Source organism: Oncorhynchus gorbuscha, unplaced genomic scaffold, assembly GCF_021184085.1.
Source record: "Oncorhynchus gorbuscha isolate QuinsamMale2020 ecotype Even-year unplaced genomic scaffold, OgorEven_v1.0 Un_scaffold_748, whole genome shotgun sequence".
Lineage (NCBI taxonomy): Eukaryota > Metazoa > Chordata > Actinopteri > Salmoniformes > Salmonidae > Oncorhynchus > Oncorhynchus gorbuscha.
Genome location: NW_025745791.1, coordinates 65,378 through 90,518, shown reverse-complemented (window position 1 = coordinate 90,518; position 25,141 = coordinate 65,378). Strand labels below are relative to the sequence as shown.

The following is a 25,141-nucleotide window of genomic DNA, read 5'->3' as shown; positions in this document are numbered from 1 at the left end:
GTCTATAACCACCACAGTTACAATACCATAGCGAGTGTTATGTCTTGTAAAATCCCAAGAGTAAACAGTACTGCGAGGAGCACATATCTCTATACAGACATTTGTCTATGGAATAGCCTTTAGCAGTTACACTGGCGACCCCGGTGGCAATAAATTAATAAAACCAAAAGCTTACCTTGACTTGGAAGGGTTCCGGTGTTGGATAGCCATAGCCAGCTAGCTATCATATCATCCCTCTCTGTTTGAGTAGGCTAAACTAGCTAGCTGGCTTAGTGAAAAGAATACAACTAAATATAGCTAGCTCTCTTCCTCTCGCTTCTACTTAATTTTTAAATAAATAAATGAGTTCAAAACTGTTCAACTATTGTCTTTCTCTCTCTTTGAGTCAACTATTCACCACATTTTATGCATTGTAGTGCTAACTAGCTGTAGCTTATGCTTTCAGTACTAGATTCTCTGACATTTTTGATTGGATGGATAGCATGTCAGTTCATGCAGTAAGAGCTCTGATAGGTTGGAGGACATCCGCATGAAGTTGTCATAATACTGTGTAAGTCTATGGAAGGGGGTGAAAATGATGAGCCTCCTAGGTTTTGTATTGAAGTGAATGTACCCAGAGGAGGACGGATCTTCATTGCAAAACAGTGTGTATTAATCAATTATTTAGTGACGTGAATATATTCAGTATAGTTTTATGTAAAAAGGATAACTTTTTTAATGTTTCACTATTATTTTTTATTTTTTTATTCACTGAGGAGGATGGCCCTCTGAGGAGCCTCCACTAAACCCGTGGTGATATAAAATATTAGCAATAGCCATATTACTGTGCAATGTACACATTCTATTTTCTGGATAGGTATTTTAAGTATCAGCCAACCACATCGTGTTGTCAAGAGTAGTAGGCATTTTAGTGACAGAGGGCATGGGTAGGAAGGACCCACTTGCATACAACCACACACACACACACACAAAGAAGTTTAACTTTCACTTACACACAGAGCACAATGAAGAATGAACATTGAGAGGGAATTGACATTGATTAAAGAAAATAAGAAGAAACAAATTGGAAGAAGAAACACCCTGCATGTGTGTTTTAATGAACGTTTGAGTTTTAACGACTGCTATTAGCATTTAGCGTAGTGCATTTGCATTTCCAGATGTCTAGATGGGACGCCTGCGTGTCGGGTGGACGTAAGAGGTTAAAATCATTACACAAGTATATATTTCTAAACCTGCATATTTAGTTAATATTGCCTGCTAACATGAATTTCTTTTAACTAGGGAAAATGTGTCACTTCTCTTGCAACAGTCAGGGTATATGCATCAGTTTGGGCCACCTGGCTCGTTGCGAACTGTGTGAAGACTATTTCTTCCTAACAAAGACAGCCAACTTCGCCAAATGGGGGATGATTTAACAAAAGGGCATTTACGGGGGAAAAAGCACAATCGTTGCACGACTGTACCTAACCATAAACATCAATGCCTTTCTTAAAATCAATACACAGAAGTATATATTTTAAACCTACATATTTAGCTAAAATAAATCCAGGTTAGCAGGCAATATTAACCAGGTGAAATTGAATCACTTCTCTTACGTTCATTGCACGCAGAGTCAGGGTATATGCAACAGTTTGGGCCGCCTGGCTCGTTGCGAACTAATTTTCCAGAATTTTACGTAATTATGACATAACATTGAAGGTTGTGCAATGTAACAGGAATATTTAGACTTATGGATGCCACCCGTCAGATAAAATATGGAACGGTTCCGTATTTCACTGAAAGAATAAACGTTTTGTTTTCGAGATGATAGTTTCCGGATTCGACCATATTAATGACCTAAGGCTCGTATTTCTGTGTGTTATTATGTTATAATTAAGTCTATGATTTGATAGAGCAGTCTGACTGAGCGATGGTAGGCACCAGCAGGCTCGTAAGCATTCATTCAAACAGTACTTTTGTGCGTTTTGCCAGCAGCTCTTCACAATGCTTCAAGCATTGCACTGTTTATGACTTCAAGCCTATCAACTCCCGAGATGAGACTGGTGTAACCGATGTGAAATGGATAGCTAGTTAGCGGGGTGCGCGCTAATAGCATTTCAAACGTCACTCGCACTGAGACTTTGAGTAGTTGTTCCCCTTGCGCTGCAAGGGCCGCAGATTTTGTGGAGCGATGGGTAACGCTGCTTCGAGCGTGGTTGTTGTCGATGTGTTCCTGGTTAGAGCCCAGGTAGGAGCCTAAAGTGCCTATAAGAACATACAATAGTCAAAGGTATATGAAATACAAATCGTATAGAGAGAAATAGTCCTATAAGTCCTATAATAACTACAACCTAAAACTTTTTACCTGGGAATATTGAAGACTCATGTTAAAAGGAAACACCAGCTTTCATATATTCTCATGTTCTCAGCAAGGAACTTAAACGTTAGCTTTCTTACATGGCACATATTGCACTTTTACTTTCTTCTGCAAAACTTTGTTTTTGCATTATTTAAACCAAATTGAACATGTTTCATTATTTATTTGTGGCTAAATTGATTTTATTGATGTATTATATTAAGTTACAATAAGTGTTCATTCAGTATTGTTGTAATTGTCATTATTAAAACAACAAAAGAATTGTCCGATTAATCGGTATCTGCTTTTTTTTGGTCCTCCAATAATCGGCACCTTTATCGCCGTTGAAAAATCATAATCGGTTGACCTCTATCAGACACCCATGCCACAAGAGGTCTCTTCACAGTCCGCAAGTCCAGAACAGACTATGGGAGGCACACTGTACTACACTGAGCCATGACTACATGGGATCTCTATTCCACATCAAGTAACTGATGCAAGCAGTTATGTTAGATTTTAAAAAACACAAACATTGGCACAGACACACACACTACTCATACACATGGATTTAGTACTGTAGCTATGTGGTAGTGGTGGAGTAGGGGCCTAAGGGCACACAGTGTGTTGTGAAAATTGAATAAACTGCCTTAATGTTGCTGGACCCCAGGAAGAGTAGTTGTTTCTTTGGCAGCAGCTAATGGGGATCCATAATAAATACGTTTTACTCTAGGTTTCTGAAATAGACTTGATTAATTTAGGATTTTTAGCATCTGGTTAATTAGTCTATCGGGAACCTGAGTGGCTGGTATAAAGTAACCTAACCGGAGACCCAACTATAGGTACTAAGTGCATTGGTAGGAGTCATCGGGAGGGGTGTCTTAGGGCTAAAATGTGTAAAAACCTGTTTTTGCTTTGTCATTATGGTGTAGTGTGTGTAGATTGATGAGGGGAAAAAAACAATTTAATCAATTTTAGAATAAAGCTGTAACGTAACAAAATGTAGAAAAAGTCAAGGGGTCTTAATACTTTCCAAATGCACTGTACTTTGTCAAGGTGTACGGCCTGTCGGACGACCTGGCCAATCAACTGTGGATAGTGCTGCAGCATGCTATGGGCAAGGCTGGAGGCCACAGTGACGCTGGTGCAGTGCATCCCAACACCTTGGCAGGTTCTTCAAGCTCTACCACAACACGGTGTCCGTGAGGGTGCAGGAACTGGCTACAGAGGACCTGACGGACGACAAGACTGTGTCCCTCCTCACCTGGTTCCTCAATTAATACCTACAAAAGTAAGTCTATACTACCCTCTCTGTGACTCGTACAGACAATTGTAAATTGTTTGGATTTTACAGTAATCGAAGGGCGGTACAGAATAAGGCCAATGTCAAAGCCAAATAAATTATTTTCTACCTTCAGTCGTGGTTCTACTAAAACTCCAGATCTAACTGGGTGATCATTAAATCAAGGGATGTATGTCTGTTACTTGGTCTTAGCAGGTGAATGATTTATTTTCAAATGATTATACTCGTTAGCTAGCTATGGCTCCATACAGAATTAAACTAGCGTTTTGATTAATTTTTTAAATAGCTTGCAAAATAACTTTACTTAAATCGATTTTGGTAGCTAGTATCAGACTACAACGTTAGTTACAAATCCTTAATAACAATAACAATAACTTGCCTCGTTAAATAATGTTAAAAAACAACATTTGCTTCCAAAATGTATTTTGGACAACATTGCCAATATACCAATCTAAGGGCTGTATCCAGGCACTCTGCGTTGCGCGCAAGAACAGCCTTTAGCCTTGGTATATCGGCAATATACCGCACCCCCTCATGCCATATTGTTTAAACGTAGTGTAACCGATGTGAAATGGCTAGCTAGTTAGCGGTGTTGTGCACTAATAGCGTTTCAATCGGTGACTTCACTCGCTCTGAGACCTTGAAGTAGTTGTTCCCCTTGTGGCTTTTTTTGGCCCGATGGGTAAACGACGAGTCGAGGGTGGCTGTTCTCGATGTGTGCAGAGCCCAGGTTCGAGACCAGGTAGAGGCAAGGAGAGTGGCGGAAAGCTGTACTGTTACAATGGCATGAGGCTGGTAGCATAGCATGTCTCTTAATTGAATAGAGGCAGTTGTTTTCAACAACCCTCATCAAATATTTAAAAAATAATTACACTAATGAGATGTATCCACCAATCCAAAGAAAGGATAGGCAGGTACTGGACAACCCGCTGTGCCGCAAACAGCGACTATGTCATCCAAAAACATGGCAGACATTGGATGTTTAATATCTTTGGCGGTGAGTGATACTTTTTAAAAATCTGCGTCAGTGACAATTATTGAATAATTCAATTGATGTTTTGTTCACAAAGCTGATGACTAAAAGTGCAGTGCTTGACTTGGACTGAAATAGGTTCTGGTACAAACTTTAGGTGCAACGAGCTCCACAATACTTTTTGAGTTAACATTCTTACAAGACGAACAGTAGAAAATGTGAGGTGCTGGTACTCATCTCTGGTGAGCTCCTGCCCATAGTGTCTTTTATTATACATTTTCAAATCTGACTTCACTATGTGATCGTGTATGGAAATTCGCTCTCTGGGACGGGTGTCAGTTAAACTGCAGTACCGAAGCCAACCTGTAGGAGCAGTCGAAACCGTGATTCTAGACCGGAACCGCGGCCCCTTGGGATTAGACAGTCAGCCTTGAATATGCCTCCTGGAACGTGCCAGAGCGTCCGACGTAAAGCCCACCGCCCAGCGTGGAGTAGCTAGCTTACTGGGTGTCGTTGAAATCGCTGCTGAAATGATTTTGAACTAAAACATATTTTGAAAAGGAGCTATTTGAAGATACTACGTGAGTTTGATTGTTGATTTCGCCTGCTATCAAACTATTTAGCTAGCTAGCTGTCTGACTAACGTTATCTAGCTAGCTAACGTCAACGTAGCTAACTAGCCAGCGTTTCCCACAATTTGCTGCTAGCTAGTTAGCTAATGGCAGTATAAGCGGACAGTTAGTTAACGGATGAATGTCACAGCTAGCTATATTAACCAAACAAGGCAACTGGCTAGTATCTTTCTGCCTTGGAATTCACAAAGTTGATCCGGCATTAACGTTAGTTAGCTGACATCAAAGATATTTATAACTAACCCCTTCTATCTGTGCTGATATCTTGCTTGGAGACCATGATTCAGGTTGGTTGCGTTTCAGGCTGTGTTTTATGCAGTCGTGCTGCGCATCTGTCATTGGCCAAACTCAAATAGCACTGCTTTATCACACCATCACGTTACTAGATTTTTGCTCACTGAATGGAACAAATGTTTCTCACCCACTTGTCACATCTGTTTGAGAGAAGGTCCTTTCTAAGTAGCTCATGAGAGTGGGTGGGTCCTTTCTACCTAAGTAGCTTACGAGGGAAGGTCATTTTTATTCTAGTTGCCTGTGTTCAGTTTTTATCATGTGATGATGTTTTGGTGATGTTTTGTCATGTGTTTTTGACTGTATAATACCTCTGGCAGAGTCATGGCAGAAGCTCATCAGGCTGTGGCGTTCCAGTTCACTGTCTCTCCAGATGGCATTGATCTGCAGTTGAGCCACGAGGCCCTGAGACAAATCTACCTGTCTGGCCTGCATTCCTGGAAGAAAAAGTTTATCCGCTTCAAGGTGCTCCAACACTTAAATTGTATCCAAACTTTGTCTCAAGGGAAATTTTCCATCAGGCAAACCAATACCAAGTTATACAGACATTCAACAGCATCAGATCACGTAAATACAACCAACAGTGACGTTGATGTGTCTAAACAGATGAATATAATTTCCTCCACAGAATGGGGTGATGACCGGGGTGTACCCTGGCAGTCCCACCGGCCTGATGTTAGTGGTGGGGCTGTACATGGGGAGGGCAAAGTACGTCCAGGCTGACCCTTCCTTGGCACTGTTCACCAAAGTGGGTGCTCACCTGCCTGTTAGGTAAAGTCTCAACTCGCTATCCCAATGATGCTGACTAAACTTTGAAAAATATAGAATCACCATAGATAAAATGACAATTGCCTGATGTTTATGGGCAGTAAGTGATGCTTTGCCTCTCTCCTTGCAGTCGCTACATGTCCTTTGAGAAACAACAGGTGGTTGGCGGGGTGCTAGTTGGCACAGGGCTCTGGGTGGCTATTTTCTTCACCATGCGAACTGCACTCAAGTGGCTGCTCTCCTGGCATGGATGGATGTATGCCCATCACGGCACCGTGTCATGGAGGACACGCATCTGGCTGGTGAGTCGACTGCAAACGGCCATGTCAGTTGTTGCCTCGTGGGAAACCGATGCCGGGTGGAGGTGGAGGCTACAGAAATATTATACCTAGAAGGATCATATGTCAGAAATATCTCCCCCAGACCAAATAAACAGAAGACTGGTGGAAAGAATATATATATATGATCCTTTTTATTTGAAGGTAGACTTCTCCTTTAACAGACCAGCCCATAATTGTGAGTGCAGGTACTGGTGAAAATCTTCTCCGGGAGGCGGAATCCCCAGTTGTACAGCTTCCAGACATCGTTACCACAGCTCCCTCTGCCCTCGGTGAAAGACACCATCAATAGAGTGAGTGACAGAAACAAAACACAGCTCCACTTAACCATCTTTAAAAATATATATATAATAATAATAATTAAAACCATTTACTAGAGGGGTACAGTGTGGCTATTTTATAGAACTCCTGAAGGTGTGCAATGTTAGATTGTCATACATGTTTCCTCTGCCAGTACCTTGAATCTGCCCATCCGCTCATGGACGACGAACAGTACTCGAGGATGGAGGGTCTTGCCAAGGATTTTGAGAAAGGCCTGGGTCCTAAACTTCAGTGGTACCTGAAACTCAAATCCTGGTGGGCTACGAACTATGTAAGTCACATTTAATTAAATATTGTTTTCATCAGATTTTCTTAGATAGCTTCATTAATTTTCCATAGCTTTTCGTATGATTCCGACATGTCCATCTTCCTGCTTGTGTTGCTGTTCTCAGGTCAGTGACTGGTGGGAGGAGTACATCTACCTAAGAGGCCGTGGACCAATCATGGTGAACAGCAACTACTATGCAATGGTACGAGTCAGAACTAGCATTATATATAATCAAGCTGCTAGGAATGTAATAATATCACAGACTTACTGAACCCAGGGGTGCAACATCACGAGACTTCCGGGAATGCTTGTGAAAAGACAGACTAGGCTGGGGTTTGAGAAGTGAAAAATTATTCAAAAGTTATTTATTTTCTCGAAATGTAAAGGCACAACCTAGATTGGAGCCAATGTCTTAAGTAGTTGAACATGTTATTACTCCAACCTCGTGAAACTGACACATTTTAATTTTTGTCAAAAAACATGAAAACATACAATCTACCTGCAGCGAAGCTGCGTAACATTTACATTACATTCAGTCATCTAAAAGACTCCCATCCAGAGCAACTCACAGGAGACACCAGGGCACGTTGACTGATCTTGAACCAGCGACCTGTCGGTCACCGGCCCAAGCCCCCAACCACCAGGCCACCAAGACCCCCCCCCTCTGGAAAAAAACCTCTCCCACAATTCCACACACCTAAAACCCTCCCAAGCCACCGTCCCCCAATGCCCAAACCAACACAATGAACAAGAGAGAAAACCAAAGGAAAACAACAGACATCAAGGACAACGGTAATCTAAACAGCAAGGCCAACTGGATACATTTCGGTGCATGTGTGGCAATATTTACGTGTGTGTGTGCACAAGTGTGCATTTGAATGCGTGTGTGTATATGCGTGTGTGTATATGCATGTGTACAAGCACCTGCGCGGCATCAGCCTCAGGCAATATCATTTTTTACTTTAGTCTTTGACTGTCATTCTATCCCCCAGTCAGCAACTCCACTCCCACTTGTCTCCAGTTCCTCATCTTAACCCTCAGCTCCCCTCAGACCATCCCACCTCTCTCTGCTGGCCACCCTCTTCAGATTTCTATGCACCATATATCTTTCAACTATGTTGTGATGTCTAACACACTTTGAGTCTATCTAATCGAATAGAATTACATTTACATTTAAGTCATTTAGCAGACGCTCTTATCCAGAGCGACTTACAAATTGGTGCATTCACCTTATGACATCGAGTGGAACAGTCACTTTACAATAGTGCATCTAAATCTTAAGGGGGGGGTGAGAGGGATTACTTATCCTATCCTAGGTATTCCTTAAAGAGGTGGGGTTTCAGGTGTCTCCGGAAGGTGGTGATTGACTCCGCTGTCCTGGCGTCGTGAGGGAGTTTGTTCCACCATTGGGGGGCCAGAGCAGCGAACAGTTTTGACTGGGCTGAGCGGGAGCTGTACTTCCTCAGTGGTAGGGAGGCGAGCAGGCCAGAGGTGGATGAACGCAGTGCCCTTGTTTGGGTGTAGGGCCTGATCAGAGCCTGGAGGTACTGAGGTGCTGTTCCCCTCACAGCTCTGTAGGCAAGCACCATGGTGCGGATGCGAGCTTCAACTGGAAGCCAGTGGAGAGAACGGAGGAGCAGGGTGACGTGAGAGAACTTGGGAAGGTTGAACACCAGACGGGCTGCGGCGTTCTGGATGAGTTGAAGGGGTTTAATGGCACAGGCAGGGATCCCAGCCAACAGCGAGTTGCAGTAATCCAGACGGGAGATGACAAGTGCCTGGATTAGGACCTGCGCCGCTTCCTGTGTGAGGCAGGGTCGTACTCTGCGGATGTTGTAGAGCATGAACCTACAGGAACGGGCCACCGCCTTGATGTTGGTTGAGAACGACAGGATCACGCCAAGGTTCTTAGCGCTTTGGGAGGAGGACACAATGGAGTTGTCAACCGTGATGGCGTGATCATGGAACGGGCAGTCCTTCCCCGGGAGGAAGAGCAGCTCCGTCTTGCCGAGGTTCAGCTTGAGGTGGTGATCCGTCATCCACACTGATATGTCTGCCAGACATGCAGAGATGCGATTCGCCACCTGGTCATCAGAAGGGGGAAAGGAGAAGATTAATTGTGTGTCGTCTGCATAGAATCCACAGATTGCGAGTTGAAGATTAGTAATTGACTGACCTGGTCTCTCCAGATCTCCCAACAATGCTATTTCTAGGGTAAATTTGAGATGAATGTTCTGATTTTTCAGCCATTCCTGAACCTGAGACCAGAAACAGGCTACCTGAGGGCAATACCAAAACAAATGGTCTATTGATTCTGTATCCTCACAACAAAATCTGCAGAGCTGCGATGATTATATGCCCCAAATATTCAACATTTTGTTGGTTGCAAGAATTCTGTACAATAGTCTTGAATCTTGCATTGTTTTATATACTCTGTGCCATAGCGAGAGCCGTGATGCTAGCGACGCTAGCGAGAGCCGTGACGCTAGCGAGAGCCGTGACGCTAGCGAGAGCCGTGACGCTAGCGAGAGCCGTGACGCTAGCGAGAGCCGTGACGCTAGCGACGCTAGCGAGAGCCGTGACGCTAGCGACGCTAGCGAGAGACGTGACGCTAGCGACGCTAGCGAGAGCCGTGACGCTAGCGACGCTAGCGAGAGCCGTGACGCTAGCGACGCTAGCGAGAGCCGCGACGCTAGCGACGCTAGCGAGAGCCGTGTGCAGGTTTCTTCTTTTTTTCTCATCTTATTCAACTGTCACCATGCACCTGCAACAGAGACAGCTCAGATGTGCGAGTGGTGTTTTTTTGACATGTTTTATATGGAAGAAGTACTTTTGAGAGGACAGCCTGCAAATGCTCAGTTCGGCGCGAGACGACCGTTAGACCCGATGTACTTGTTTCTACTCATGATCTTAGCTAGCCATCGCCTCCATGACATCGCCTACAAGTTTGATCAGGGATTTCTATTGGAGAAGCACTTTTAGCCTGTTTCCATACTGTACTGTCTTTGATCAGTTTGTTATTAATATTATATGTTTATGGCTGTTTACCAATTTGGCAATTTCATCAGACTCTATTTGATCAGATTCTCTTGGCAATATTTCTCTTTATACATTGTAAAAAAAAAAATTCTCATTCATTCAGTGATTGTCATCTTTTTCTCCATTCTCACTCCTCTCTCTTAGGACTTCCTGTATGTGTTCCCCACCAGTCTGCAGGCTGCTCGGGCAGGCAATGCTATCCATGCCATCATGCTGTACAGGAGAATGCTGGACCGAGCGCAGATCAAACCGGTAAATAGCCTTCACTTTTGGTCACTGCTTCTTATCTATTTGCTTTATGACCATAATGTGTGTTCCTCTTCCCTCTGTATTTAATACCAAATGACATAAATATGGTTGTTTCTGTTTCACACTTGCGGACGGGATGTTTTCTCTGGTGCAGCTCTTTGCACTGGATAAAAGAGTTCCTCTTTGCTCCGCCCAATGGGAGCGCTTGTTCAATACGTCCCGCCTCCCAGGCCTGGAACGGGGTAAGAGGAGGGAGCGTTATTGTCACAGACCAACTTTGGATCCAGCTCACCCCTTATCCCTCCCACCCATTCCTGTCCCCATGGAATTCCTGTTTCACCAGCATGTTCCATAAAAACAAACTCGTGTGTCACCCATTTGGCCTCTGCATTCATAACTGTTAGGTACTGTCTGACACTGTAAGTGATTGTAAGTCCTTACTGGAATTACTGTTTTTACACCTAGTGTTTTTGTCCAGAAATATAGTTTATTTTGACCCAGACAACCATATTTCTCAAGTTTGTAACATGCTGGTGAAATAGGATCAGCTATCTCAAACCCTTCCCCATCCCCTCCAATCATGCCCTTCAATTTTTTGTATTTTTTAAAAATCCCCACCCATCTGTCTGTCTTCTCTTCCGTGGGAGAAATTGTCCCGTGAGCCGTTCTGGTTCCTCCACCACCCCCCACCCCTGTAGCTCCCCTCCCGTCAGTTTCTAGGAGAGCAGGCTTTCGTGCTTTGGTCATTTTTCATATTTTTTTCTTTTTGCCTTTCAGCTCATGCTTCAAAATACCATTCCAATGTGCTCAGCGCAATATGAGCGTATGTTCAACACCAGTCGTATCCCAGGCGTAGATACAGGTAGATGGCCACTTCTTCCTCCCCAGTCTCTCAATCACACAGACTAAAGCAGTTCTAACAACCAACCAAATTGGTGGAACCAATTGCACATCGAACAGATGATTTGATCATTGTACTATTTAGCAACGTGAACATTAAATGTACACAGACTTTGCACAAATATTTCCAGGCAATGTGCACTTTCATACAGGCCAACTGGCATCGCAGGATGGAGCTGTTTTCTCAATGCCAAGTTGACATAACAGATTGGATGTTTAGGCCCTGGAATAAAACCGGCTATTTTTTTTTGTGACCGAGGCTACAAAGTGTACTGAATTAGACCCCCCCCTCCGTAGACTCCCACGATTCATTGCAATCCTCTTCATTGTGTTTGTTTTTTAAAAACTTTTGTTTCATGCCAAAGAATCCCACTGCAGTTCTGACTGCTGCTTGGAAATGACATCAACCATAGTTTGTGCTTTAGAGCCACTCTCACAAGTCTTTCACTTGAAACAACAGTTCAAAGCACATTTAGTCTCTCCAAGGTATCTGCTTGATACTCTGTCTTAGTTGCTAGAAAACCCCTTTTTACACATGTTGTAGTACTGCAGTTTCCACCTGTTTGTTGTGCTAATTATTCAGTAGGTCCACATTGTGTGAGTAGTTTATCTTTTTAAGCCATAATCATATTCTTGTTTAGGTTTTAGTTGGAAGTTACACAAAGTTGTCCCTCTCTTTGTGCTTGTCCAGACACCATCCAGCATATGCAGGACAGCAGGCACATCGTGGTGTACCACCGGGGGCGCTACTTCAAGGTGCCCATGTTCTACGACGGTAAGGTGCTGTCGCCCAGGGCCGTAGAGCAACAGATGGAGCGTATCCTGGCTGACCCCTCTGAACCCCAGCCGGGGGAGGAGTGCCTGGCCGCCCTCACTGCTGGGGACAGGTAAGCTAACGCTACACATGTAATGTGTGCCATTTAGCAGAGGCTTTTATCTAACGCGACGTGTCCGTTTTCCTACGGGTAGCCCAGCTGGAATGGAAGTGCCTGTTACCAGAGCCATGCTCAACCAACTGAGAGACACCTTAACAAACACACACCATCTCAGATTGTTTTGAAATCGTTTCTGAGAAATTAACTTAAATGATTGCACCCGAATTGGCCATTTTTTAAAATTATAGTATTCATATAATATTCAATATAGTACATTTGGATCCAACAATGAGTAAGACATGAGGATTTCACAGAAATGTAAACACAATCTTCCCCCCATACCACACGCCCCCATGCCCCATGCCCCACGCCCCCATAACTCACGCCCCCATACCCCACGCCCACCCATACCCCACCCCCCCATGCCCCCCCCCATACGCCCCCCCCCACACGCCCCCCCATACCCCCCCCCCCCCCCCATACCACACGCCCCCATACCCCACGCCCCCCCATACCACACGCCCCCCCCCCCCCATACCACACGTCAATCCCAACCCCCAAACAGACCCCGAATTGGATAAACCCAACTATTGAAGGTGGTGTGAAAATCCACTGTCAGTAATAAATGATTTGATCAAACAGTTTCCTCAATGGTATGTTCACCCCGCCTGGCAGGGTGCCCTGGGCGGAGGCCCGCGAGGCCTACCTGAGACAGGGCAGGAACCAGCAGGCCCTGGACACTGTGGAGAAGGCTGCCTTCTTTGTGACCCTGGACGACACAGAGCAGCGTTACAAGGCTGACGATCCTGTCCGATCCCTGGACAGCTACGCCAAGTCCCTGCTGCACGGCAAATGTTACGACAGGTGAGACCGAGGGCACCAATCCTTCATGTTATGCACAGGGAGTGTGAGAAATGCGCTCTACAAATGAAATGTTATTTTTATAATCTACCTGAGACCTCAGTTATTCTACAGATGACCCTTTACAAACATGTTCAAGAATAAGCTGTTATAACTACTTATGAATGTTACTGAATGTTTATAAATTGTTTAGACATTTTCATGAATGTTTTGTGAATTAAATCACTTTTAAATGCTTGTATAATGAATAAATATTCTATAATGAAATACTAAGAGTTTGTATCTTACTCCATCCTCAAGCACTGGTTTATGTTTGTCTTTTTTTCTGTAGGTGGTTTGACAAGTCCTTCAACCTCATCGTGTTCAGGAACGGGACCATGGGTCTGAACGCAGAGCACAGCTGGGCAGATGCCCCAATCATAGGGCACCTCTGGGAGGTAGCTGGCAGAGTAGAGCCCTTCTGCTACTTTAGTTGTGTTCATGTTTACAGTGTGTCTGTGTAGGTTATCAGGAATCGCTAGCTGGCAGAACAAATGGTGCATGTCTCCAAATGATGTTATTGTCCAATTGCAGCATGTGCTGTCGATGGACCCTGTGAAGCTGGGTTACACAGAGGAAGGCCACTGCAAAGGAAACCCCCACCCGTCCCTCCCAGGCCCTCAGAGGCTGCAGTGGAACATCCCAGCTGAGGTAGCCTACCACAGGGGGTTTGGGTTAAACTACAATGTTGTAGGGATGTTCCCGTTTTCAAACGTGATTTATTGTTTTCAGAATTGTCATCAATTAATGCACATCAGTAATGCACACACAGGCCTTTCCATTCTGTTTGATTGTTGTAATGATCAAATCTAATCCCCAGTGATCCTGTCTGTTTGGTACAAGTGTGATAATAGATTAGACAGTAGAAATACCTTCACATTTCACATCTTTAAGCCACCTGAGCTCTAATCTTTCTGAGAACCCCCCCCTTCAACTGTCTCATCTCAAATCTTCAAATGAAATCAAGAACTGAGGCTCTTTGATCAAATGCATCAGAGACCCCAAGTGAAATGGGCTGATTCTCAGTGTCTTTGTTCCCCGTGTGCGGTGCCTCAGTGTCAGACGGCCATCGCCAGCTCTCTGATGGTGGCCAAGGCCCTGGCAGACGACGTCGACTCCCACATCATCCCCTTCAATTGCTTCGGGAAGGGCCTGATCAAAAAGTGTCGCACCAGCCCCGATGCCTTCATCCAGATCGCCCTGCAGCTGGCTCACTTCAGGGTAGGGTCCTTATCTCTGCCCCTGTTGACTGGCAACAGTAAAGAGGATCAGCTGATTGGATTAGTCCGTTGGCTGATTAGCCAACTAGGCAATTGGAAGGAAGGAGGGAGGGTAGGATTGATATAATAAAACCCAGTTTGGGAATGTAGCTTCTTTAGGACGTGTGAATGAATACCAGTGTTAAGAGATGATGCTGTAAGTAGCTGTCAACAATCTGTAGTTTGATGAGATAAAAATCCTCCTTAACAAGGACTATAGCTATAACAAACATTTATTATTTATTAACCAAACATGACAAGACTCAATTGTGCCAGCAAGAAAAACTGAGTCTTTACTCTAGTTATAATATGTTATAACCACATTACAGGACTGTTACTAGAGTCTTTACTCTAGTTATATGTTATAACCACATTACAGGACTGTTAACTGAGTCTTTACTCTAGTTATAATGTTATAACCACATTACAGGACTGTTAACTGAGTCTTTACTCGTAAAATAATGTGACCTGACTTTCCTTATTCACCCCTGAGTGGATAAATGTTTTATTAAATTTGATTAAATAGCATTTGTCTTCCAGGACAAGGGGAGGTTCTGTCTAACGTACGAGGCATCCATGACACGCATGTTCCGAGAGGGTCGCACAGAGACGGTGCGTTCCTGCACCGTGGAGACCTGTGCCTTCGCCCGCTCCATGGTGGAAGACAACCCGGTAAGCATCTTGGTTCAACTGTGATGGTGGATCCGTGAGCGTTACAGGAACTGAAAAGTTGTGTCAGTCCTCATGAAATATATTTTTTGGCATAAAAAAAAATCTATGCATATATATATATATATTTTCACCTTTATTTAACCAGGTAGGCTAGTTGAGAACAGGTTCTCATTTGCAACTGCGACCTGGCCAAGATAAAGCATAGCAGTGTGAACAGACAACACAGAGTTACACATGGAGTAAACAATTAACAAGTCAATAACACAGAGAAAAAAAGGGGAGTCTATATACAATGTGCTCAAAAGGCATGAGGAGGTAGGCGAATAATTACAATATTGCAGATTAACACTGGAGTGATAAATGATCATGTACAGGTAGAGATATTGGTGTGCAAAAGAGCAGAAAAGTAAATAAATAAAAACTGTGGGGATGAGGTAGGTGAAAATGGGTGTGCTATTTACCAATAGATTATGTACAGCTGCAGCGATCGGTTAGCTGCTCAGCTAGCTGATGTTTGAAGTTGGTGAGGGAGATAAAAGTCTCCAACTTCAGCGATTTTTGCAATTCGTTCCAGTCACAGGCAGCAGAGTACTGGAACGAAAGGCGGCCGAATGAGGTGTTGGCTTTAGGGATGATCAATGAGATACACCTGCTGGAGCGCGTGCTACGGATGGGTGTTGCCATCGTGACCAGTGAGCTGAGATAAGGCGGAGCTTTGCCTAGCATGGCCTTGTAGATGACCTGAAGCCAGTGGGTCTGGCGACGAATATGTAGCGAGGGCCAGCCGACTAGAGCATACAAGTCGCAATGGTGGGTAGTATAAGGTGCTTTAGTGACAAAACGGATGGCACTGTGATAAACTGCATCCAGTTTGCTGAGTAGAGTGTTTGAAGCAATTTTGTAGATGACATCGCCGAAGTCGAGGATCGGTAGGATAGTCAGTTTTACTAGGGTAAGCTTGGCAGCGTGAGTGAAGGAGGCTTTGTTGCGGAATAGAAAGCCGACTCTTGATTTGATTTTCGATTGGAGATGTTTTATATGGGTCTGGAAGGAGAGTTTGCAGTCTAGCCAGACACCTAGGTACTTATAGGTGTCCACATATTCAAGGTCGGAGCCATCCAGTGTGGTGATGCTAGTCGGGCATGCGGGTGCAGGCAGCGATCGGTTGAAAAGCATGCATTTGGTTTTACTAGCGTTTAAGAGCAGTTGGAGGCCACGGAAGGAGTGTTGTATGGCATTGAAGCTCGATTGGAGGTTAGATAGCACAGTGTCCAATGACGGGCCGAAAGTGTATACAATGGTGTCGTTTGCGTAATGGTGGATCAGGGAATCGCCCGCAGCAAGAGCAACATCATTGATATATACAGAGAAAAGGGTCGGCCCGAGAATTGAACCCTGTGGCACCCCCATAGAGACTGCCAGAGGACCGGACAACATGCTCTCCGATTTGACACACTGAACTCTGTCTGCAAAGTAATTGGTGAACCAGGCAAGGCAGTCATCCGAAAAACCGAGGCTACTGAGTCTGCCGATAAGAATATGGTGATTGACGGAGTCGAATGCCTTGGCAAGGTCGATGAAGACGGCTGCACAGTACTGTCTTTTATCGATGGCGGTTATGATGTCGTTTAGTACCTTGAGTGTGGCTGAGGTGCACCCGTGACGGCTCAGAAACCGGATTGCATAGCGGAGAAGGTACGGTGGGATTCGAGATGGTCAGTCACCTGTTTGTTGACTTGGCTTTCGAAGACCTTAGATGGGCAGGGCAGGATGGATATAGGTCTGTAACAGTTTGGGTCCAGGGTGTCACCCCCTTTGAAGAGGGGGATGACTGCGGCAGCTTTCCAGTCCTTGGGGATCTCAGACGATATGAGAGGTTGAACAGGCTGGTAAATAGGGGTTGCGACAATGGCGGCGGTTAGTTTCAGAAATAGAGGGTCCAGATTGTCAAGCCCAGCTGATTTATATGGGTCCATGTTTTGCAGCTCTTTTAGAACATCTGCTATCTGGATTTGGGTAAAGGAGAACCTGGAGAGGCTTGGGCGAGGAGCTGCGGGGGGGCCGGGGCTGTTGGCCGAGGTAGGAGTAGCCAGGCGGAAGGCATGGCCAGCCGTTGAGAAATGCTTGTTGAAGTTTTCGATAATCATGGATTTGTCGGTGGTGACCGTGTTCCCTAGCCTCAGTGCAGTGGGCAGTTGGGAGGAGGTGCTCTTGTTCTCCATGGACTTCACGGTGTCCCAGAACTTTTTGGAGTTGGAGCTACAGGATGCAAACTTCTGCCTGAAGAAGCTGGCCTTAGCTTTCCTGACTGACTGCGTGTATTGGTTCCTGACTTCCCTGAACAGTTGCATACCGCGGGGACTGTTCGATGCTATTGCAGTCCGCCACAGGATGTTTTTGTGCTGGTCGAGGGCAGTCAGCTCTGGAGTGAACCAAGGGCTGTATCTGTTCTTAGTTCTGCATTTTTTGAACGGAGCATGCTTATCTAAAATGGTGAGGAAGTTACTCTTAAAGAATGACCAGGCATCCTCAACTGACGGGATGAGGTCAATGTCCTTCCAGGATACCCGGGCCAGGTCGATTAGAAAGGCCTGCTCACAGAAGTGTTTTAGGGAGCGTTTGACAGTGATGAGGGTGGTCGTTTGACTGCGGCACCGTAGCGGATACAGGCAATGAGGCAGTGGTCGCTGAGATCCTGGTTGAAGACAGCGGAGGTGTATTTGGAGGGCCAGTTGGTCAGGATGACGTCTATGAGGGTGCCCTTGCTTACAGAGTTAGGGTTGTACCTGGTGGGTTCTTTGATGATTTGTGTGAGATTGAGGGCATCTAGCTTAGATTGTAGGACTGCCGGGGTGTTAAGCATATCCCAGTTTAGGTCACCTAGCAGAACAAACTCTGAAGCTAGATGGGGGGCAATCAATTCACAAATGGTGTCCAGGGCACAGCTGGGAGCTGAGGGGGGTCGGTAGCAGGCGGCAACAGTGAGAGACTTATTTCTGGAGAGAGTAATTTTCAGAATTAGTAGTTCGAACTGTTTGGGTATGGACCTGGAAAGTATTGCATTACTTTGCAGGCTATCTCTGCACTAGACTGCAACTCCTCCCCCTTAAGCAGTTCTATCTTGACGGAAGATGTTATAGTTGGGTATGGAAATCTCTGAATTTTTGGTGGCCTTCCTGAGCCAGGATTCAGACACAGCAAGGACATCAGGGTTAGTAGAGTGTGCTAAAGCAGTGAGTAAAACAAACTTAGGGAGGAGGCTTCTGATGTTGACATGCATGAAACCAAGGCTTTTTCGATCACAGAAGTCAACAAATGAGGGTGCCTGGGGACATGCAGGGCCAGGGTTTACCTCCACATCACCCGCGGAACAGAGAAGGAGTAGTATGAGGGTGCGGCTAAGGGCTATCAAAACTGGTCGCCTAGAGCGTTGGGGACAGAGAATTAGAGGAGCAGGTTTCTGGGCATGGTAGAATATATTCAGGGCATAATGCGCAGACAGGGGTATGGTGGGGTGCGGGTATGGCGGAGGTAAGCCCAGGCACTGGGTGATGATGAGAGAGGTTTTATCTCTGGACATGCTGGTGGTAATGGGTGAGGTCACCGCATATGTTGGAGGAGGGACAAAGGAGGTATCAGGGGTATGAGGAGTGGGGCTAGGAGCTCCATAGTGAACTAAAACAATGATAACTAACCTGAGCAACAGTATACAAGGCATATTGATATTTGAGAGAGACATACAGCGAGGCATACAGTAATCACAGGTGTTGAATTGGGAAAGCTAGCTAAAACAGTGGGTGAGACAACAGCTAATCGGCTAGCATAACAACTGCAGGTAAAATGGCATTGACTAGGCAACGGGGCCGACAGATAAAACAAACAAGCAGAAACGAGTACCGTGATTAATGGACAGTCCAGCGTGCATCAGCTATGTAGCCAAGTGATCAGAGTCCAGGGGCAGGGGGGCTGGCGAGTGTATCTTATATATCTTTGCTCATGGGAGAAATGGTTAAGATTGTGAAATCTGGATGTGTTTTGCCAAAAGAGACAGATTCCACCTTTTACTTAGTACCCCTTTTACCCCTTTGTTTCAGACACATTTTGGTTGAATGCATTCAGTTGTGTAACTGAATAGGTCTGTTCCTTTTCATTTGGTCTCCTCCTGCCCTTCCTTGTCTTCTCTGTAGAGAGAGCTGCGACTGAAACTGTTGAAGGAAGCTGCGACGAGACACCAGCAGCTCTACCGGCTGGCCATGACTGGAGAGGGCATCGACCGCCACCTCTTCTGTCTCTACGTGGTCTCCAAGTACCTGGGGGAGGACTCGGCCTTCCTCAAAGAGGTCACATGCAGTATTTTGACTTGTGGATGTTACTATTCGTCTTTAAAGTGGGAATGGAGGTCTTTGTGTGTTTTTTGGTTTTTCTATAGTTAGTTTTCCTTTGAGAGGTTTGTATGTTAAAGCGTGTGTGTGTCCTCTCCCCTAGGTGCTGTCGGAGCCCTGGAGGCTGTCCACCAGTCAGACTCCCCTCCAGCAGGTGGAGTTGTTTGACCTGGCCAGACACCCAGAGTATGTGTCCAGTGGGGGAGGCTTTGGTCCGGTGAGTTTCCTGCCTGACCTCAAAAGGGCCCTCTACTCACAATCAATTAGGCTTTAAAGTAGCATTAAAGATTGTCAGATGTTTTCAGACCAGATTCGGGAGTGATATGCCTGCCTTAAAACATAATCGCACAATCTTATTGTCTGTGTTCTTCATCCTGGTGCTCAAAAATTCTACGCAATACATTACGCAATACATTACGCAAAGCAGCCACAACTGTCAGTAAGAGTGTCCATGATTGAGTCTTTGAATGAAGAGATTGAGATAAAACTGTCCAGTTTGAGTGTTTGTTGCTGCTCGTTCTAACTGCAGCGAACTGAAAAGAGGAGCGACCCAGGGATGTGTGTGCTTTGGGGGCGTTTAACAGAATGTGACTGGCAGAACGGGTGTTGTATGTGGAAGATGAGGGCTACAGTAGATATCTCAGGGGAGTGAGATCTAAGAGGGTTTTATAAATAAGGAGTGATTTACGATAGAGGAATCCAAGTCTAGTTTTAACTTGAGCCTGCAGCTTGGATATGTGCTGAGAGAAGGACAGTGTACCGTCTAGCCATTCTCCCAAGTACCTGTATGAGGTGACTACCTCAAGCTCTAAACCCTCAGAGGTAGTCATCACACCTGTAGGGTAAGGGGCATTCTTCTTATCAAACCACAACCATGTTTTTTAAGGCATCTTGACCAACAGATGCATATCTGTATTCCCAGTCATGTGAAATCCATAGATTAGGGGCCTAATTCATTCCAATTGTAACTCTGTAAAATCTGCGAAATAGTGGGGGAAAGCCTGTATAACAATTTTTTCTTTCTTTTTTTTCTTAAAGGGCCCAAGTTTCTCTAATTTTAGCAATTGAAAATCCAGTAGGATATAGTGTGATTATCTCTGTGCTGCAGTGTAATCCTTTTCCACACGCTGATTGTGTTTTCTCTCTTTGTGTGTCAGGTGGCAGATGATGGATATGGTGTGTCCTACATCATCTTGGGAGAAAACCTCATTAACTTCCACATCTCCAGCAAGCACTCGAGTCCTGAGACGGTGAGTTGGCTGATCCACATGGCCTATCTCGAATGTTGCTTTCAATCAGCTGTCCTCACTTGAAACAAAGACATCGCTATCGCCTGGGTAACATACAGACCTGAATTTCATGGCAGACCAGCCACTATTGATTCCAACTGCATATCCATATAGGTTATTTTGCATCAGTTTGCCTTAGAATGTGTCCATTCTAAAGTGTTATTCTATCAGTTTGTTATAGAATGTGTCCATTCTAAAGTGTTATTGTATCAGCTTGTTATAGAACGTGTCCATTCTAAAGTGTTATTGTATCAGCTTGTTATAGAACGTGTCCATTCTAAAGTGTTATTGTATCAGCTTGTTATAGAACGTGTCCATTCTAAAGTGTTATTGTATCAGCTTGTTATAGAACGTGTCCATTCTAAAGTGTTATTGTATCAACTTGTTATAGAACGTGTCCATTCTAAAGTGTTATTGTATCAGCTTGTTATAGAACGTGTCCATTCTAAAGTGTTATTGTATCAACTTGTTATAGAACGTGTCCATTCTAAAGTGTTATTCTATCAGCTTGTTATAGAACGTGTCCATTCTAAAGTGTTATTGTATCAGCTTGTTATAGAACGTGTCCATTCTAAAGTGTTATTGTATCAACTTGTTATAGAACGTGTCCATTCTAAAGTGTTATTGTATCAATGTGTTATATAATGTGTCCATTCTAAAGTGTTATTGTATCAGCTTGTTATAGAACGTGTCCATTCTAAAGTGTTATTGTATCAATTTGTTATAGAACGTGTCCATTCTAAAGTGTTATTGTATCAGCTTGTTATAGAACGTGTCCATTCTAAAGTGTTATTGTATCAGCTTGTTATAGAACGTGTCCATTCTAAAGTGTTATTGTATCAATTTGTTATAGAACGTGTCCATTCTAAAGTGTTATTGTATCAGCTTGTTATAGAATGTGTCCATTCTAAAGTGTTATTGTATCAGCTTGTTATAGAACGTGTCCATTCTAAAGTGTTATTGTATCAGCTTGTTATAGAACGTGTCCATTCTAAAGTGTTATTGTATCAATCAGCTTGTTATAGAACGTGTCCATTCTAAAGTGTTATTGTATCAATTTGTTATAGAACGTGTCCATTCTAAAGTGTTATTGTATCAGCTTGTTATAGAACGTGTCCATTCTAAAGTGTTATTGTATCAGCTTGTTATAGAACGTGTCCATTCTAAAGTGTTATTGTATCAATTTGTTATAGAACGTGTCCATTCTAAAGTGTTATTGTATCAGCTTGTTATAGAATGTGTCCATTCTAAAGTGTTATTGTATCAGCTTGTTATAGAACGTGTCCATTCTAAAGTGTTATTGTATCAACTTGTTATAGAACGTGTCCATTCTAAAGTGTTATTGTATCAGCTTGTTATAGAACGTGTCCATTCTAAAGTGTTATTGTATCAATTTGTTATATAATGTGTCCATTCTAAAGTGTTATTGTATCAATTTGTTATAGAACGTGTCCATTCTAAAGTGTTATTGTATCAGCTTGTTATAGAACGTGTCCATTCTAAAGTGTTATTGTATCAGCTTGTTATAGAACGTGTCCATTCTAAAGTGTTATTGTATCAGCTTGTTATAGAACGTGTCCATTCTAAAGTGTTATTGTATCAATTTGTTATATAATGTGTCCATTCTAAAGTGTTATTGTATCAATTTGTTATATAATGTGTCCATTCTAAAGTGTTATTGTATCAATTTGTTATATAATGTGTCCATTCTAAAGTGTTATTGTATCAATTTGTTATAGAACGTGTCCATTCTAAAGTGTTATTGTATCAATTTGTTATATAATGTGTCCATTCTAAAGTGTTATTGTATCAGCTTGTTATAGAATGTGTCCATTCTAAAGTGTTATTGTATCAATTTGTTATAGAACGTGTCCATTCTAAAGTGTTATTGTATCAGCTTGTTATAGAACGTGTCCATTCTAAAGTGTTATTGTATCAGCTTGTTATAGAACGTGTCCATTCTAAAGTGTTATTGTATCAGCTTGTTATAGAATGTGTCCATTCTAAAGTGTTATTGTATCAATTTGTTATAGAACGTGTCCATTCTAAAGTGTTATTGTATCAGCTTGTTATAGAACGTGTCCATTCTAAAGTGTTATTGTATCAGCTTGTTATAGAATGTGTCCATTCTAAAGTGTTATTCTATCAGCTTGTTATAGAACGTGTCCATTCTAAAGTGTTATTGTATCAATTTGTTATAGAACGTGTCCATTCTAAAGTGTTATTGTATCAGCTTGTTATAGAACGTGTCCATTCTAAAGTGTTATTGTATCAATTTGTTATAGAACGTGTCCATTCTAAAGTGTTATTGTATCAGCTTGTTATAGAACGTGTCCATTCTAAAGTGTTATTGTATCAGCTTGTTATATAATGTGTCCATTCTAAAGTGTTATTGTATCAATTTGTTATATAATGTGTCCATTCTAAAGTGTTATTGTATCAATTTGTTATATAATGTGTCCATTCTAAAGTGTTATTGTATCAGCTTGTTATAGAACGTGTCCATTCTAAAGTGTTATTGTATCAATTTGTTATAGAATGTGTCCATTCTAAAGTGTTATTGTATCAATTTGTTATATAATGTGTCCATTCTAAAGTGTTATTCTATCAGCTTGTTATAGAACGTGTCTGTTCTAACTAGTTTCCCCTCTGTCCAATAGGACTCTCATCGTTTTGGAAACCTCATCAAACAGGCCATGCTCGACATCTTGGCCTTATTTCAGCTGGATGCAAATGCCTTGGCGTGATCTTCTCCCCCCCAACCTGAAAACCTCAACTTGAACTCTTCCATAGGCTTACTCAGACGAAATGCTGTGTTATGATTTTAGAATGTGTTTTAAGATCATAATATTAACAAAATAAGTGTATAGGAATGATTATAAGGGTGTTTATTTTTTTCATTTTATGTTGTGTATTGCATGCTAGCTCACAGACCCATGCTGCCATGTGTTGTCCTAAGTGCTGGTGCCTTAATGCACTGTGGTAGTTGAAGTGAGGGTTGGAGAGGTGAAGTGAACATTTCAGTCAGCGCTTACAGTACGCCCGCTGTCTTGCGTGCAGTTCTTTTGAGCTGCAAGCTGCGCAAAAGCATTTTGGTTTCTGCATTTTAATATCAGTTGTTGTTTTAACTGTTGCTCTGTGTACCACCAAGTAAAGGACTGTTGGCAGGGGTACAGTATCCATTCTATTACAACTTCCATGGACAGGTGATGCTGTTCTAAAATGGACACCGTAACAGCCTTAGAGTCTGACACATTTCAATAGTATTGATTAGAGACAGTTGAATGATCATACTTAAGGCCCGGTTGCCCAGAACCGGACATAAGTCCTGGACTAAAGAGCACTTTATATGGATATTCTCCTTTCAAGTAGTTTTTCTGCCCAGGACTATGCTAAATCTGTGTCCAGGAAACTGGCCCTCTGTACTACAGTATAAATACAGTTGGTAAAGTCTTAAAGGGATAGTGCTACATTTTTGGCAATTAAGCCCTTTTTCTACTTACCCAGAGGAACATGAACTCATGGATACCGTTTTTATGTCTCTGCTAGCTGTACCTATAGACTTACAGTCATTGCGCTAATGCTAGTTAGCAATGCCTCACCGAACTACCTTCAACTTCCTTCAAACTGCACCATGAGGCATTACACGTCACGTTTTGTTTGTTAGATGTAAAGTATAATTACAAATATTTAAACTTGATCATTTGAATTTCAAAAGTATTTGAAATATCGTACAGCAATGTAAATGTGTGCTGTAGAAGGGATTCCTTTGTTGCTAAGGCGATAGCGTTACATGTTTCGTTATAAATATGTAAAACAGCTTATATATATATACCAAAATAAAGTGTATGTTGCCAGTGGATTAATAGTTGTATACTTGTTTGACTTTTTTGCTGCACTTTCAGGAACTAGTAACACAAGCAATTCACTGCACCCGCTATTAAATCTGATGAACTGTGTACACTACCAATACACTTTGATTTGATGTCAGCCCGACTACCATAGCCGTTCTAACCCAGAAGATGGATCTCTTTAATTGGAATACCAGTACATTCACTTCGGCCTTTCTCCTGTGTCCTCTTCACCCCGAGACTAATCTACTAGAAGCCTGGTAGGTATGCCTTGACGGGTGGATGTACAAGTCCTGTCATAGTCCACAGCTGAAAAGCACTGCACTACCACACTGCTAAGGTCCTGACACATATTTCCTGTTGTGGCTTTCCACTTTGAAGACTGATGATACGTAGCCACAGGCTGAACTCAGAAGTCTCCCTGCAGCACAACTCATATCTACTGTTACTGCTCTACTCAAGAGCTTTTGAAGTCATTACAAACACTGTCTAACTGCCT

General features: G+C 43.3%; 1 protein-coding gene across 4 annotated transcripts; it reads left to right on the top strand.

The window, feature by feature from the left end:
- The first annotated feature begins 3,465 nt into the window (after positions 1-3,465).
- On the top strand, positions 3,466-24,653 carry LOC124020013 (carnitine O-palmitoyltransferase 1, liver isoform-like). 4 transcript variants are annotated; one of them, XM_046335431.1, is made up of 19 exons: positions 3,466-3,623; positions 5,852-5,996; positions 6,160-6,302; positions 6,430-6,601; positions 6,826-6,930; positions 7,092-7,229; positions 7,351-7,428; positions 10,410-10,517; positions 10,669-10,756; positions 12,106-12,301; positions 12,965-13,153; positions 13,482-13,587; positions 13,724-13,840; positions 14,246-14,410; positions 14,989-15,120; positions 19,308-19,460; positions 19,606-19,719; positions 20,660-20,752; positions 23,452-24,653. In XM_046335431.1, the coding sequence occupies exons 2-19, from the start codon at positions 5,856-5,858 to the stop codon at positions 23,536-23,538; spliced, it is 2,325 nt and encodes a 774-aa protein (XP_046191387.1). In that variant the 5' UTR covers positions 3,466-3,623; positions 5,852-5,855; the 3' UTR covers positions 23,539-24,653. The 4 variants fall into 4 exon arrangements, with proteins under 4 accessions (XP_046191387.1, XP_046191389.1, XP_046191386.1 ...); XM_046335433.1 differs by lacking the exons at positions 3,466-3,623; positions 10,669-10,756 and adding exons at positions 5,031-5,189; positions 11,292-11,376; XM_046335430.1 differs by lacking the exon at positions 3,466-3,623 and adding an exon at positions 5,031-5,189.
- Positions 24,654-25,141: the final 488 nt, after the last annotated feature.